We start from the raw sequence: 14,809 nt of genomic DNA, 5'->3' as shown, positions 1-14,809 counted from the left end.
GTGATGCCTCTTGCTTAGTGGTGTTGTAGCCTCTGGGGCCTTTCAGAAAAGATGTGTTTATACTGACAGATCATGTGACACTTAGATTGCACACAGGTGGACTTCATTTCACTAATTATGTGACTTCTGAAGGTAATTAATTGCACCAGAACTTTTGAGGGGCTTCATAGCAAAGGGGGTGAATACATATGCACATGCCAATTTTCAAATTTTTATTTATAAAAAAAAAAAATATATATACATTTTTCTCATTTCACTTCACCAACTTAGACTATTTTGTGCAGACCCATCACATAAAATTCAGATTAAAAAAATAAATAAATTACAGTACAGGTTGTAATGTAACAAAATAGATAAAAAGCCAAGGGGGGTGAATACTTTAGCAAGGCACTGTGTATATATACATGTGTGTATGTATATATATATATATATATATATATATATATATATATATATACACACACACACACACACACACACAGCTATACAATGTCACTTTCACTCGTAATTTGCAGACAGTTACCTTGTACGATAAGGGTTTAAGGATTAATAAACCAGAGTTGAAAGGTCCAATCCAGTAATGATATTGTTGTTTGTGTCACCTAGTATGGAGATGGTGATAAGCGGAGCAAGCAGCTATAGGTGTAAAAGAATGGAGTCCCACCAGCGCTGCTCCTAAGTTTGCATGCCACAAAGCGGTGGGAGAATGATGAACAGCAGTATGACCACGCTGGCAGCTTTCAGGTGCTTCCTAGAGAAGTGACAGATTGTGTGCTAATCGCTGGAGAAATGTTCTGAGACGTTGGTTCGAGCCAGTGAAGAATTTCCATTAACACTAGGACAAGCTGAGTAGACCTAATCAAGCTGGTCAAGGTCACTTATAAATGCTGTGGTAAAGCTGGTAAATGTGGTGAAGTGACAGGGTAATAAGTCAAAGGGGTATATGCAATTGCGGTCGAATACCGGCTGGAATTCGACCGTTTTTTAATTCGACACAATTCGACAGTCACACACCCTCCCGCCGGGACCCGAATTCGACATATTCAATAAAAAACAAATTTGACAGTCCCGCTATTGAAAAACGGACCAATTGACGATAGTGTGCGTCCTGGATTCGACTTCATGGACGGCACAAAAGTGTTTAAAAACCCTGAAAAAAAATGCGTGGGGTCCCCCCTCCTAAGCATAACCAGCCTCGGGCTCTTTGAGCCGGTCCTGGTTGTAAAAATACGGGGGGGGGAAATGACAGGGGATCCCCCGTATTTTAACAACCAGCACCCGGCCCTGCGTCCGGTCCTGGTGCCAAAAATACGGGGGACAAAACACGTAGGGGTCCCCCGTATTTTTCACACTAGCACCGGGCTCCACTAGCTAGAGAGATAATGCCACAGCCGGGGGACACTTTTATTCCGATCCCTGCGGCCGTGGCATGAAATCCCCAACTAGTCACCCCTGGCCGGGGTACCCTGGAGGAGTGGGGACCCCTAAAATCAAGGGCCCCCCCCCTCCAGTCACCCAAGGGCCAGGGGTGAAGCCCGAGGCTGCCCCCCCCCCCATCCAAGGGCGGCAGATGGGAGGCTGATAGCCAAGTGTCCAAAAAAAGAATATTGTTTTTTGTAGCAGAACTACAAGTCCCAGCAAGCCTCCCCCGCAAGCTGGTACTTGGAGAACCACAAGTACCAGCATGCGGGAGGAAAACGGGTCCGCTGGTACCTGTAGTTCTACTGCAAAAAGGCGGCGCATAGCACATAGGCGCTCCATTATATTCAATAGTGGGAACTTTGCGGTCAGCGGTTGACCGCAAGTAACCTCAACTGCTGACGCAAAGTTCCCACCATTGGATACAATGGAGCGCCTATGTGCTACATTGTATCTCGAGTGCGCCGCCTGACAGCTCAGACGCGCACAGCCAATCAGGAGAGTGCCACGACGTAGCGCTCCCTGATTGGCTGAAGGGACCTTCTTTGACAGCAGTCACGGGGGGTCCCGGCAGTCGGGGAAAGGGGTCCCATGTGTAAACATGGGACCCCTTTCAGTGCGTGGATCGTGTTTTGCGTTTTATTATTTTGCCAAGTACGTGGATTACAAACTCTGAAGAGGACTGATCTACACAGGATTGTTGTGAGTATAATTTTATTTACAGGTAACCCGTGGATTCTACTGGTGAAGAGGACCGACTGCTTCGTGTCAACATAGGTAAGTATGTGTGTGGTGTGCATGTATGTAATAAAGTTATACTGTCACAGTGTGTGTGTACTGTTTTTATTTGGGGTTTTTTTTGCAGTAGAACTATAGGTACCAGCGGGCCCGTTTCCCCCCGCATGCTGGTACTTGTGGTTCTCCAAGTACCAGCTTGCGGGGGAGGCTTGCTGGGACTTGTAGTTCTGATACAATTATTTTTTATTGACACTTGGCTATCAGCCTCCCATCCGCCGCCCTTGGATGGGGGACGACAGCCTCGGGCTTTTCCCATGGCCCTTGGGTGGCTGGAGGGGGGGGGACCCTTGATTTTAGGGGTCCCCACTCCTCAAGGGTACCCCAGCCAGGGGTGACTAGTTGGGGATTTAATGCCACGGCCGCAGGGACCGGTATAAAAGTGTCCCCCGGCTGCAGCATTATCTCTCTAGCTAGTGGAGCCCGGTGCTGGTGTGAAAAATACGGAGGACCCCTATGTGTTTTGTCCCCCGTATTTTTGGCACCAGGACCCGATGCAGAGCCCGGTGCTGGTTGTTAAAATACAGGGGATCCCCTGTCATTCCCCCCCCCCCCCCGTATTTTTACAACCAGGACCGGCTCAAAGAGCCCGAGGCTGGTTATGCTTAGGAGGCGGGACCCCACGCATTTTTTTTTTCAGGATTTTTAACCCATTCCCACTGAAAAACATGCTCTGATCTCTCCATATTATTTTAGTCAGTAAGAAAAAAAAAAAAACTTTTAAAAAATATATTAAATAATACTTTTGGCTCCTAAATAGACAAACCAAGTAGATAATCCCTTCTAATATAAATAGATATGCTATTAGCAATAAAAAAAACCACAAAACAAACATGTTTTTAAACATTTTTATTAGATCACGCCAGCAAAATGAGGCGGACTGAAATTGTCGAAAAACACTGTTGTCGAATTAACATTCTTCAATTGAATATACTTTCGTCGAAAAGCCGCATTTTTACCATTGCAGACATGTCGAATTTGACAAATGTCGAATTGCAAAAAGTCGAATATGAAACGGCAAATTTTTTGTCGAAAAGTACTGTATTGCATTGTCGAATCAGTTTTTTTTGTCGAAAATGCCCCGTTTTTCGACATTTGCTGTAATTCGACCGCAATTGCATATGGCCCATAGTCCTTTAGTTGCTCTGAGCAGTTTCTCAGTCTCTGTATATGTGACTGTTTCCTCAGAGGGTTTATAAGTGACCTTGACCAATCTGACTAGGTCTTCTCAGCTTAACTGGACAGGGATTTTATTTTTTTTACTGGAAAAGAAAAAAAAAATAATGATAGTTTTGTAACAAAATATAATACTGTGACCTATATCTTGTTTGGGAATACCTGTAGCTGTAATCTTAAAGATCTGCCATAGAAATGATAGGCAGGCCTGCAAAGTCATATGATGTCACTGTGGGTCGGACCAGACATCATTGGCTCGGTGAACTGGTGACCTCTTTATCAATTCTAAGGTAATACTTCCTAATGAACTCCAGCAAATCTGCAATCCCTAAGAAATACAACCATCAGCACTGCAAAGCCTTTCATTGCTGAAGCAAATTGGACTTGAGAGTAATGTGTTTCCTGCTTGTGGACAGCAGTGGTGGCTGCCTATATATTGTGAGGCAAGTATCCTTAGCTGTCTATAGAGGCACATGCAATTATGTGGAAGTGTGCAGGGATGCAAAGACCCATATAGGAAGACTGAATAGTGTCACGCACAAGGTTACATATTGGCAATATGAAGGCATGGGAGGGTATACTGATGGGGTACATTACGGGCATTTACATAAGACAGTTGGGTACATAAGCTTTATGAGCTATTGTACCAATATTCCTCCGGTTATTACTTACCTTTATAACCCTGCCCTCAGGTATTTTTGCTGCACAAACATGCCTGAATAACTATGCCATTCATTCTAGAACACCAGTTTGTGTAATGCCAATACTGAAATTAATCTGTCCACGATAGCTCAAGTTTTAAAAAATTAATGGAAAACAAAGAACAAAATTTTAGAACATTCTGAAAGTATAGTGTATCGATGATATAGTAAAAGTATTTATCTTCTGAATTTACCTGCACCAACCCATGCAATGTGGCCGTCACACAGTGTCACCTCAAATCCTTTGCCCAAATCTTTCTCCCATCCAATCTGTAGAAAATATGTAGCTTCTGGGTCAGACACAACAGTGATTTTCCTCACTTTTTTCTCCATGTCCATTAGAAAGTGTATCTGCAGGAAACAAAAAAATAAAATGATAGAACTTGCTGGATAGACATTCAGAATACAAGAATACAAGCAACAAAGGGGAGGCACTCGCTATACCGGCTGTCGGGATCCTGGCGCTCAGGATACCTGTGCCGGGATCCGGACAGCCGGTATACAGACAACTATTCTCCCTCTTGGGGTGTCCACAACACCCCTGGAGGGAGAAAAAATAGCCTGCCCGCAGCGTGGCGTCCGCAGTGACCCGCAAGGTGCTCTTTAGTGCTCGCCCCGCTGCCGGCATTTCAATGGTCAGGATTCCGGCGCCGGTATGTCGAGCGCCGGCCAAACGCAGTACACCCGCAACAAAGATACCCTGTCATTGTAAGGTTCTAGCTGTAACCATTGGTGACCGGAACTCCCCCTCCCTTTTACGTACAGTATCCTACCTCTACCTCCTAGGACACCCTTTCTCTGGGCTGTTATGCAAAGTTTGCAACTAAAAACCAGGGTTCAGTCAATGGATATGAAACAATAACACAGAAGTACGCAACGTTCGGCTGCCACTGTTTTAGCATGCACTAACAGCAAAACTGTGGCAGGGCATACTGGGATATGTAGTTCCACAACAGCTGGAGTGCCACGTGTTGCCCCCCCCCCTGCCATTCTAAATAGTTGTTGCTGTTCGTACTCTTTCTACACAACTGATATTGAATTACAAAAAAGGGTTTTATAGAATTGTCCAAGAAAAGTTTCTCTGTGAAATGCTCCAGGCAGCAAAATAATTGAAGCTAACATCATGTATGTTATGGAGAATAAAACTTCCCTCTAACCAGATGTGCTGAGAGCACTGACAGAGGAAAATACCTTTACCTTCACACTTTATTTTCATAATAATTACAGTCTTAAAAGCTGGTAACCTATCATGCAAGTCTTCACAAACATATGAAGAAAATACATTCATCTGAGTTTTGTAATACAATCGATGATGGAACATAAATAGCAGAAAGAAACCTTGCACCAATTCTCCCTGCCCAAATGGCACGGTATTAGAGCTCTGCATGCCTTATAGTATCACACGGACCTCAACTGTCGGCTTAGTAGTTCTGATTAAGACATATTTTCATACCCTCCAAAGAGCAAAGATTTAAGCTGTTTACACTCATAAAAATGTATCTGTCCGATCTGTCAGGTGGGAACAAAAATCTGGTGATGTGTGGGAGCAGCGTTGGCTCCTACCTTTGTGGAGGAGGGGGGCTGCCGCTGGCCATGCTGCCTGATCCAGGGGAGGAGGAGAGACCATCTATCGCCGTCTGGGTCCCGGGACCTGCACAATGGAACAATCAGTTGCCGGGACCATTGCATGCGCAGAAGCAGTGGTGTGATTGCACATGTGCAAACCCCCGGCTTCTATGGACTGCATCGGCCGCAGCCCATAGAAGCCAGCTAAGGCTGACGATTAGGCAGGGAGTGGCTTCCTACAGGAAGTCAGCTCTCTGCTAATCGCAGCTCATCCTGGCAGTCCCAGAGGGTGGAAGCACCTCCCAATGAGACTGCCTATCCTGCGGGTGACTGGCAGGAAGTACTTCCAATAGGAAGTCACTGCCAGTCACAGTGTAGCCAGTGCAGACACGGACTTCAACTGGCACACTGCAGTTGTGTATTTTACTGGGGGGGAGGGGGAACTCCATAGGCAAAATTCACCACTTGATAGGAGCAATTGGCAATCAACCAGTTGCTCCCAAACACTGGAAAATGGACAAAAACAATTGTATGTTTGAATACATTTGTTAAACCAAATGGATTTAACCAATTCTTCCGAATGGGTGTGTATTACGTGACTGGCGGTACCGGCGCCGGCATCCAGGCAGCGGAATGCCGGCGTGGGGGGGTGGGGTCGGAGTCAGTGCAACAAGACCCTTTCAGGCTTGCTGCGCTTGTCACACTGTGGCCGCCACGGGTTCTATTGTCACTCTATGGGTGTCGTGGATACCCACGAGTGGAAATAGTCCCTGTTGGTTGGCATGCCGACCGTCGGGATTGTGAGGGGGGTGGGATGTAGGGGGAGGTAATGTGACTGGTGGTCTCCTGACCGCCGGTCACATAACTACATCCCGTCTAAACGACCACTATCTGTTTTCCAGCATTTGGAGGCAAATGGTTGATTGTCATTTGCTCCCATACATTATCAGATATTTAATTTCATTACGCAATAAAAAATTTGGTAAAGACCTTTAATCCTTACTTTAAATATCCCCATCCCCAATTAGAAAATAGTACACAAGATGTGTTACTTAAGGTGGTGGCTTAATACGACGATAGAACTGTCCAACAGAAGGGCAGAATAATGGGGATTATGGTCACAACCACTGACAATCAGATAATAATAAATAATACAATTGCTTTGCGGCCACAGGCTCTGCAATATTGGGCTTATTTGTGACAGGGTAGCTTCCTCTAGTAACTTTGATAACTGTCTCCTCTGATGTGGTTACCATTTTAGGAGAGACGTTTTCAATAGTTAGAAGCATGCAGAAACGAACAGAGCTCCGCGCCTGCACAAACGAACAGAGCCCCCCGCCTGGACTGCAGACCCGTAGCAGCGGGTGGATGGGGAATCCGCTGACAACGAGCAGAAGCCCTGACAACGAGCAGGTACTGGCAGCATCACTGCGGGGGCATAATATGGTGTCCGGGGCATTACTGTGTGGGTCATAATATAGTGACAGGGGTATAACTGTTGGGGCATTACTATGGGGACTTAATATGGTGCAAGGGGCATAATATGGTGTTGCTCCGTATGTGCATAGGAATTTTTTTTATTTTTTATATATATATATATATATATATATATATATATATATACTTCTTTTTTATGGCCTATTTTTTTTATTTTTCAGGGGGAGCCCTGCCTATTTTATCAGTCCCGGGCCCCACAATTTCTGATGGCAGCCTTGCAGGGCAGCATGTATACTTGTTTTAGGAAAAGAAAAATGAATGAGCTACTGATTAGACTATTAAGCTAGAATTTGTTCACTACAGTCGTGTGATTTGATATATTTCAGAGGGTCTGACAGGCTGTAATCATACACAGTGATTTGTGTGAAAAGACATTTTTCGGTCAATATATAATCTTGGCCCACTGTGTGTTTTGCAATTTGATCCCCAAGCGTCTTCAAATGACTTGAGAACAGTTCTACCAGAGTATTGAATATCACACAAATAAACAAGGGACAGACGACAAGACTCCAACACTTCTGGTGTAAAGACTTTCCTTTACTAGATTTATTTTACTTCAGAACAATTGTTTCATCACTCACAGACCAGTAGGAAGAGTTTAATCTCATCACTCAATATCACAATACTAAATGCTACTTAAAAAACTACAAGAAACCTCATATGCACAAAAGGATTCTTTTTAGGGACTCAACACAAAAGTTTTTCTTTCCTTTTATTCCTTGCATTTCTTTTAGCCTCCTGCCCATTTCTTCAGTTTGTTTTTTCCTCATATTCAAAATGTAAGGAAATATACGTTATGGTAAGAACTTACCGTTGATAACGGTATTTCTCCTAAGTCCACAGGTTCCACAGGATAACAATGAGATATGATGGAGCGACAGCGGATTGGCACCAAACGATCACAAGCTTTCAGGCCTCCCAGGATGCAATGGGCCCGTCCATATATCCTCGCCCACTGGCTCACGCAAATCAGTTGGATTCCAAAGCATCTAGGCAGGAGCATCATGTAGAGCCCTAATCAGGCGAGAAGAACACACATGCACACCCTTCCATACAAGAAGGAAGAGGTTAGTGAGTAGAAGGATCCTCAACTCAGGTGCGTCAGGGTGGGATCCCTGTGGAAACCTGTGGACTTAGGAGAAATACCGTTATCAACGGTAAGTTCTTACCATAACGTATATTTCTCCGGCAGCGTCCACAGGTTATCCAAAGCAATTTTAGCGGTGGGGAAGCTCCTGATTGGACAGGAGATCCTTTCGCCCGAATTCAGCATCATGAGAGGCAAAAGTTTCCAAGCATAATGTCTAATGAATGTGTTAATGGAAGACTATGTGGCTGCCTTACATATCTGAACAGAGACATTAGCCGAAACAGGGAGATCCGCTTGAGAGTATGCTTCCGAAATAGTCATTTGAAGCCCTCTAGCCAGCGTCTGTTTATGTTTAGTAGCAGGCCATCCTCTCTTGTGAATTCCGTAGAAAATGGAGAGAATCTGTCTTTCTGATGGCACTTGTGCGCTCCACGTAGATCCTTAATGTTCAGACTACGTACCGCGACGCATCTCCCGCAGAAAATCCCAATACCTGAAAAGCCGGGACTACATTTTCTTCATTAATGTGGAATTTAGACACCACCTTAGGAAGATACCCAGACCTAGTTCTGAGAACTGCTTTATCTGGATAAAAAAACAGAAAAGGAGAAGAGTATTACAGCGCTCCTAAATCTGATACTCTTCTAGCTGACGCCATAGCCAGTAGAAAGATAACTTTAGCTGTCAACAATTTAAGATCCACTTTATTAAGTGGTTCAAACGGAGCAACTTGAAGGGCTTTGAGGACTAGGTCCCAAGGCACTGTAGGAGGAACAAGAGGAGGTTGAATGCGCAGCATTCCCTGTAAAAAGTACGCACACCTTCAAACCCTTATACATTCCTGCGCGAAAGAAATCTAAGACCCAGGAAACTTGGAAAGATTTCGGGTCCATATTTCTTTCACTGCACCATGAATATAGACCTGCCATATTCGGTGATAAATGCAAGCTGAGGAGGGTTTCCTTGCTCTGTTCAATGTTTGAATTTACCTGCAGCAAGAATCCTCTTGACTTCAGGATAGGTTTCAAGAGCCACGCCGTCAGTAATAGTCGATCCAAATGCCTGTGATAACAAGGACCCTACATTAGTAGATCTGGACGTTGAGGGAGCAGACGTGGAGCATCCATCAACCTTCTCTGTAGATCTGTTTACCACTGCCTTCTGGGCCAAGCCGAAGCTATTAGAATCACGGCACCCTTTGCTTCTTTTATCTTCCTCACCACCCTGGAAGCAGGATGATCGGAAGAAATAGATACGCCAGATGAAACTCTCATTTCACTGACAAGGAATCCACAAAGATCGCTCCGGGATCCTTTGTTCTTGCCCCGTATGGGGGCACTTCGTTGTTCAGACGGGGCGCCATGAGATCTATCTCTGGCAAACCCCACTTGTCTACCAGAGTCTGAAAGACTTCCGGGTGTATAGCACATTCGCTTGCTTGAATGGCGTGTTGACTGAGAAAATGAGTTTAGGACTCCCGGAACGGATACTGCAGACAATGCTGGAAGATGGGAGTTCTGCACACTTTAGTATGTGACTTACCTCCTTCATTGCTGCTTGGCTGCGCATTCCTCCCTGATGGTTGAGGTACGCCCCTGCCGTTAAATTGTCCGAGCGGATCTGGACTGGTCTACCTTGAAGAGTGTTTTTTGCTTGAATCAGTGCCATGTATATGATCCGAAGTTTTAACAGATTTATTGGCAGGCAACTTTCTTCTATGGTCCATTGTCCGTGGAACCATAATCTTCTGGACACTGCTCCCGAGCCCTGGAGACTGGCATCTGTTGTCAGGTTCTCCCTTTGTCTAGATGGGATGTCTATAGCCACCAGGCTGATGACTTTCTTACCTTGTGTGAAAGTACCATAGTCTGTTTCTTTATTGTCTGATGTATTCCATATCATCTGGCTAGAATCAGACACTGCCGAGGTCTTGAGTGGGATTGTGCATACTCCACCAAGTCGAATGTTGACACCATCAAACCCATCAGTCGCATGGCTGAGTGGATTGATATCGTTTGACTGTGTAACAACTCCTGAGTACTTGACTGTACCCTGGATATCTTGTTCCGAGGTAATCCATTTTCTGCAGACTGGAATTCAGTAAAGACACACAGTGAGTCGTCCGTTGTGACGGAACCCGAGATGACTTTGCCCAATTTATGAACCACCAGTGCCTCTGCAGACAAATCATTGTCTGTTGGAGATGGCACAGAGGCCTTTCCTGTGCCAAGATTAAAAAAAAGGTGGTCGAAGTATGAAAATGTTCTTATCCCCTTCTTGCGGACAAAAGCTGCCATTATCATCATAATTTTGGTAAATACTCTGGAGGCTGTAGCTAACCCCATGGGTAAGGTCTGGAACTGAAAGTGTTGCTGGAGGATGGTGAACCTTGAGATAACACTGATGGAACAGTGCTATAGGAACCTGTAGGAAAACATCCTGACTATCCAGGAATACCCTGTAATTCCCTGGTTCCATGCTAAAACTATGGAGCGCAACGTTTCCCTGTGAACCGTGGTACCCAAACTTATTTGCTTAGGATTTTGAGATTGGGGTGAAAGGATCCTTCTGAACCCAAACCCGGTTGGAGTAAAACCCCCTGTCCCTATTGTGCAGGGGTTACTGGACTGCTTATTCCTGACCAAAGCAATTTCTGAACTGCTTCTTGCAACCCCTGTCCTTCGCCTCTACCCAAAACGGACTGGAACAGAAACTTCGAGGAGGATGCTTCTTGAAGAGATATAACAGAGATACCACTTCTTGCACTCAGGCATCTGTTTGTAAATTGTTACCAGAGCTATGCAGACTGAAGAAGTTGGCCCCCTATCCTGGGGTCCCCCAGAAGGAGGCCCGCACCATCATGCAGATGGCTTATCCTCTGTTTTGGAAGCTGGCCCTCCGGTTGCCTTTGCTTCTTTGCTTTACCAAATTTATTGTATTGGGGCTGTTATGTTCCTTTATGACCGACAAGGCCGAAAACCGGACCCCTATGTTTGGGGTTATATGTGGAAGGAAACGTGACCTTCTTGGATTCCGATTTTGACTCCAGAATATCTGTTAACTCCTTACCAACAGAAACTTCCAGCCAAAGGCAAATTTTCCAGAACCTTCTTTAATTCTGAATCAGCTTTCCATGTATGTAAGCAACACTGCTCAGCGAGCAACTATTGTTAATGCTGATGCCCTAGAACATTAGCGTCCATATGATCTATATGGGATTCTTGCTCCCATGCAGGCGCTGAAAATAGACGTTATGGTAAGAACTTACCGTTGATAACATGATTTTTTCTTATGTCCACAGGTATCCACAGGATAACATTGGGATATGGTTGAGCGACAGCGGAAATGGTACCAACACGGTCACGAGCTTTCTGGCCTCCCAGGATGCATCGGGGCCTCACCATATAGTCCCACCCACTGACTCAGTCAAATCAGTTCTTTCCACAGCGATTTAGGCAGGAGCATCAGGTAGAGACCTATTTAGGCGATAAGAACACACATGCACACCCTTCCATACAAGAAGGAAGAGGTTTTAGTGATTGTCAAGATCCTCAAATCAGATGAGTCAGGGTGGGATCCCTGTGGACATAAGAGAAATAACGTTATCAACAGTAAGTTCTTACCATAACGTCTATTTCTCTGGCTGGGTCCACAGGATTATCCACAGGATAACATTGGGATTCCCAAAGCCAATTTTAGTGGTGGGGACGCTCCTGATTACACAGGAGGACCTTTCGCCCGAAGTCTGCGTCATGAGAGGCAAAAGTATCCAAGGCATAATGTCTAATGAATGGGTTTATGGAAGACCATGTGGCTGCCTTACAAATCTGTTCTGCTGAAGCACCCTGTTGTGCTGCCCATGAAGGACCTACCTTACGTGTAGAGTGAGCAGAGACATTAGCCGGAGTAGGAAGATCTGCATGAGAATAAGCTTCTGATATTACCATTCTGAGCCATCTCGCCAGCGTCTGTTTACTAGCAGGCCATCCTCTTCTATGGAATCTGTAGAGGATGGAGAGAATCTGTTTTACTGATGGCACTAGTACGATCTATGTAGATTCTTAAAGCTCGGACTACGTCCAGCGACGCTTTTCCCGCAGATAGTCCCGATACCTGAAAAGCTGGGACTACAATCTCTTCATTCAGGTGAAACTTTGACACCACCTTTGGAAGATAACCAGATCTCGTTCTGAGAACTGCTCTGACTGGAAAAAAACTTAGGAAAGGAGACTTATACGATAACGCTCCTAAATCTGACACTATTCTGGCTGTAGAAAAAAACACTTTAGCCGTTAACCATTTAAGATCTGCTCTCTTTAGTGGTTCAAACGGAGGACCCTGGAGGAATTTAAGAACTAAATTCAAATCCCAGGGAGCTGCAGGAGGTACAAATGGAGGTTGAATATGTACAACTCCCTGACAGAAAGTACGTACATCCTGTAAATTAGCAATCTTTTGCTGAAATCATACAGTTAACGCTGATACTTGAACTCTCAAGGAAGCTACCTTCAAACCTTTATCCAATCCTGCTTGAAGGAAATCCAAAATCCTGGATACTCTGAAAGATCTTGGATTCAAACTTTTTTCAGTACACCAATGAATATAGGCTTGCCATATTCGATGATGCACACGAACTGAAGAAGGCTTTCTTGCTCTGAGCATAGTTTGGATTACTTGTTTTGAAAATCCTCTAGCTTCTAAGATAGAGGTTTCAACAGCCACGCCGTCAAAGACAGGCGATCCAGATGGCTGTGACAACAAGGACCCTGCATTAGCAGATCTGGACGTTGAGGGAGCAGTATCGATGCTTCCACGGACATTCTCAGCAGATCTGTGTACCAATGCCTTCTTGGCCAAGCTGGAGCTATTAGAATTATTGCTCCCTTTGCTTGCTTTATTTTTCTCAGTACTCTGGATAACAGAGATATTGGAGGGAACAGATAAGCCAGATGAAATTTCCATTCTAATGACAGTGCATCTACAAGGACCGCTCCTGGGTCCCTTGCTCTCGATCCATACCTCGGAACTTTGTTGTTTAGAAGAGACGCCATGAGGTCTATCTCTGGTAGACCCCATCTGTTCAATAGTGTCTGAAACACTTCTGGGTGTAATGCCCATTTGGTTTCCTGAATGGTGTGTCGACTGAGAAAATCCGCTTCCCAGTTCAGTACACCTGGGATAAATACTGCCGACAATACTGGGAGATGAAGTTCTGCCCATCTTAGTATGGGAGTCACTTCCTCCATCAATCTTTTGCTGTGAGTACCTCCTTGATGATTGAGGTACGCTACTGCTGTCGCATTGTCTGAGCGAATCTGAACCGGTCTTCCTTGCAGACTGTCCTTTGCCTTAACTAGAGCCATATAAATGGCCCTTATTTCCAACAGATTTATCGGCAGGCGACTTTCCCTTGTGGCTCATTTTCCCTGGAACCAAAGGCTTCCGAGTACCGCACCCCAGCCTTGCAGGCTTGCATCTGTTGTCAGGACTTGCCATTCCTTTATCCAAAAGGGTCTCCCCTTGTTTAAATGGTCTGTCTGTAGCCACCACGCTAGAGACCTTTTTACGTTTACTGGAAACTTTATCATCTGCTTTTTTATCGTCTGATGATTTCCGTTCCATTTGGTTAGAATAAGGTGCTGCAATGGTCTGGAGAGGAATTGCGCATATTCCACCATGTCGAAGGTTGATACCATCAGACCCAACAGTCGCATTGCTGCATGGACTGACATTGTCTGGGTGTGCAACGCTTCAGGAGCCATGACCTGCACCTTGACTATCTTTTTCTCTGGTAAGAGAAATTTCTGTAGGTCTGAATCCAATATGGCCCCCAAATGAACCATCCGCTCCATATCAATTGCTCCATATCAATTGTCTTAAACGACTTAAATTATACTCTTGCTCCCTATTAGGAGAAGAGATGTCATTCTCTATGTCATGGCTGTGGTTTTGTGAACCCGGTGTTAGTGAAGTCTGTGCGGGCAACTGGAGGACTATGTGAATATTAGGCTGGTCTATAGGAATCAGTGAGAAGAAGGAGCAATCCCTGACTGGGGATCGAATACGGACCTCGGCAGAGGAAGCCGTATCCTGACCACTGGATCACCAGGGACTTTGATAGCAGGATGATGAATGTATAGGTGAGACTGTACTGGATATAGTGTCACAGGAGTAGGTGCTTATGTACTCAAGGTTACTGGCAAGATAGTAAGACGGACTGGTTACTGGTGAGACTGGGATGCAACAGTAATGCGGGCTGGTACCGGATATAACTGGAAACGCAACTGAAAGTAGAACGATGACTATGGCTATAACTCTAGTACGAGGCTGAAGAACCCTGCGGCTGTGACGGTAGAATACTGCAGCTGTGGTTTTCAGTTGAGACTGTGGAATACTGCGACTGTGCCTTTAAGATGAAACACTGCAACTGTGCCTTTAAGTTGAGACTTGTGGAAATACTGGATATCAATGGTAACACAAATGTAATCCAAACTGGGTAACAAAGGAACAGAGTTTTTACAGGAACTGAAGTACAAGGGTTACCTTTAGTGAGCTCAGCTTCAAA

At 45.0% G+C, this 14,809-nt stretch overlaps 1 protein-coding gene across 7 annotated transcripts in view; it reads right to left on the bottom strand.

Annotated features, from left to right (window-relative positions):
- The window catches only part of XRCC4 (X-ray repair cross complementing 4), a 717,473-nt gene that overhangs the window by 554,393 nt on the left and 148,271 nt on the right, over positions 1-14,809 (bottom strand). For all 7 annotated transcript variants that reach the window (XM_063963945.1, XM_063963947.1, XM_063963946.1 and 4 more), the window contains exon 2: positions 4,286-4,442. In XM_063963945.1, coding sequence (XP_063820015.1) covers positions 4,286-4,430 — 145 coding nt within the window. In that variant the 5' untranslated portion in view covers positions 4,431-4,442. The remainder of the gene's footprint in view (positions 1-4,285; positions 4,443-14,809) is intronic.

The sequence above is a fragment of the Pseudophryne corroboree genome, chromosome 1 (genome assembly GCF_028390025.1).
Source record: "Pseudophryne corroboree isolate aPseCor3 chromosome 1, aPseCor3.hap2, whole genome shotgun sequence".
Lineage (NCBI taxonomy): Eukaryota > Metazoa > Chordata > Amphibia > Anura > Myobatrachidae > Pseudophryne > Pseudophryne corroboree.
This window is presented reverse-complemented; position numbering and strand designations above follow the sequence as displayed.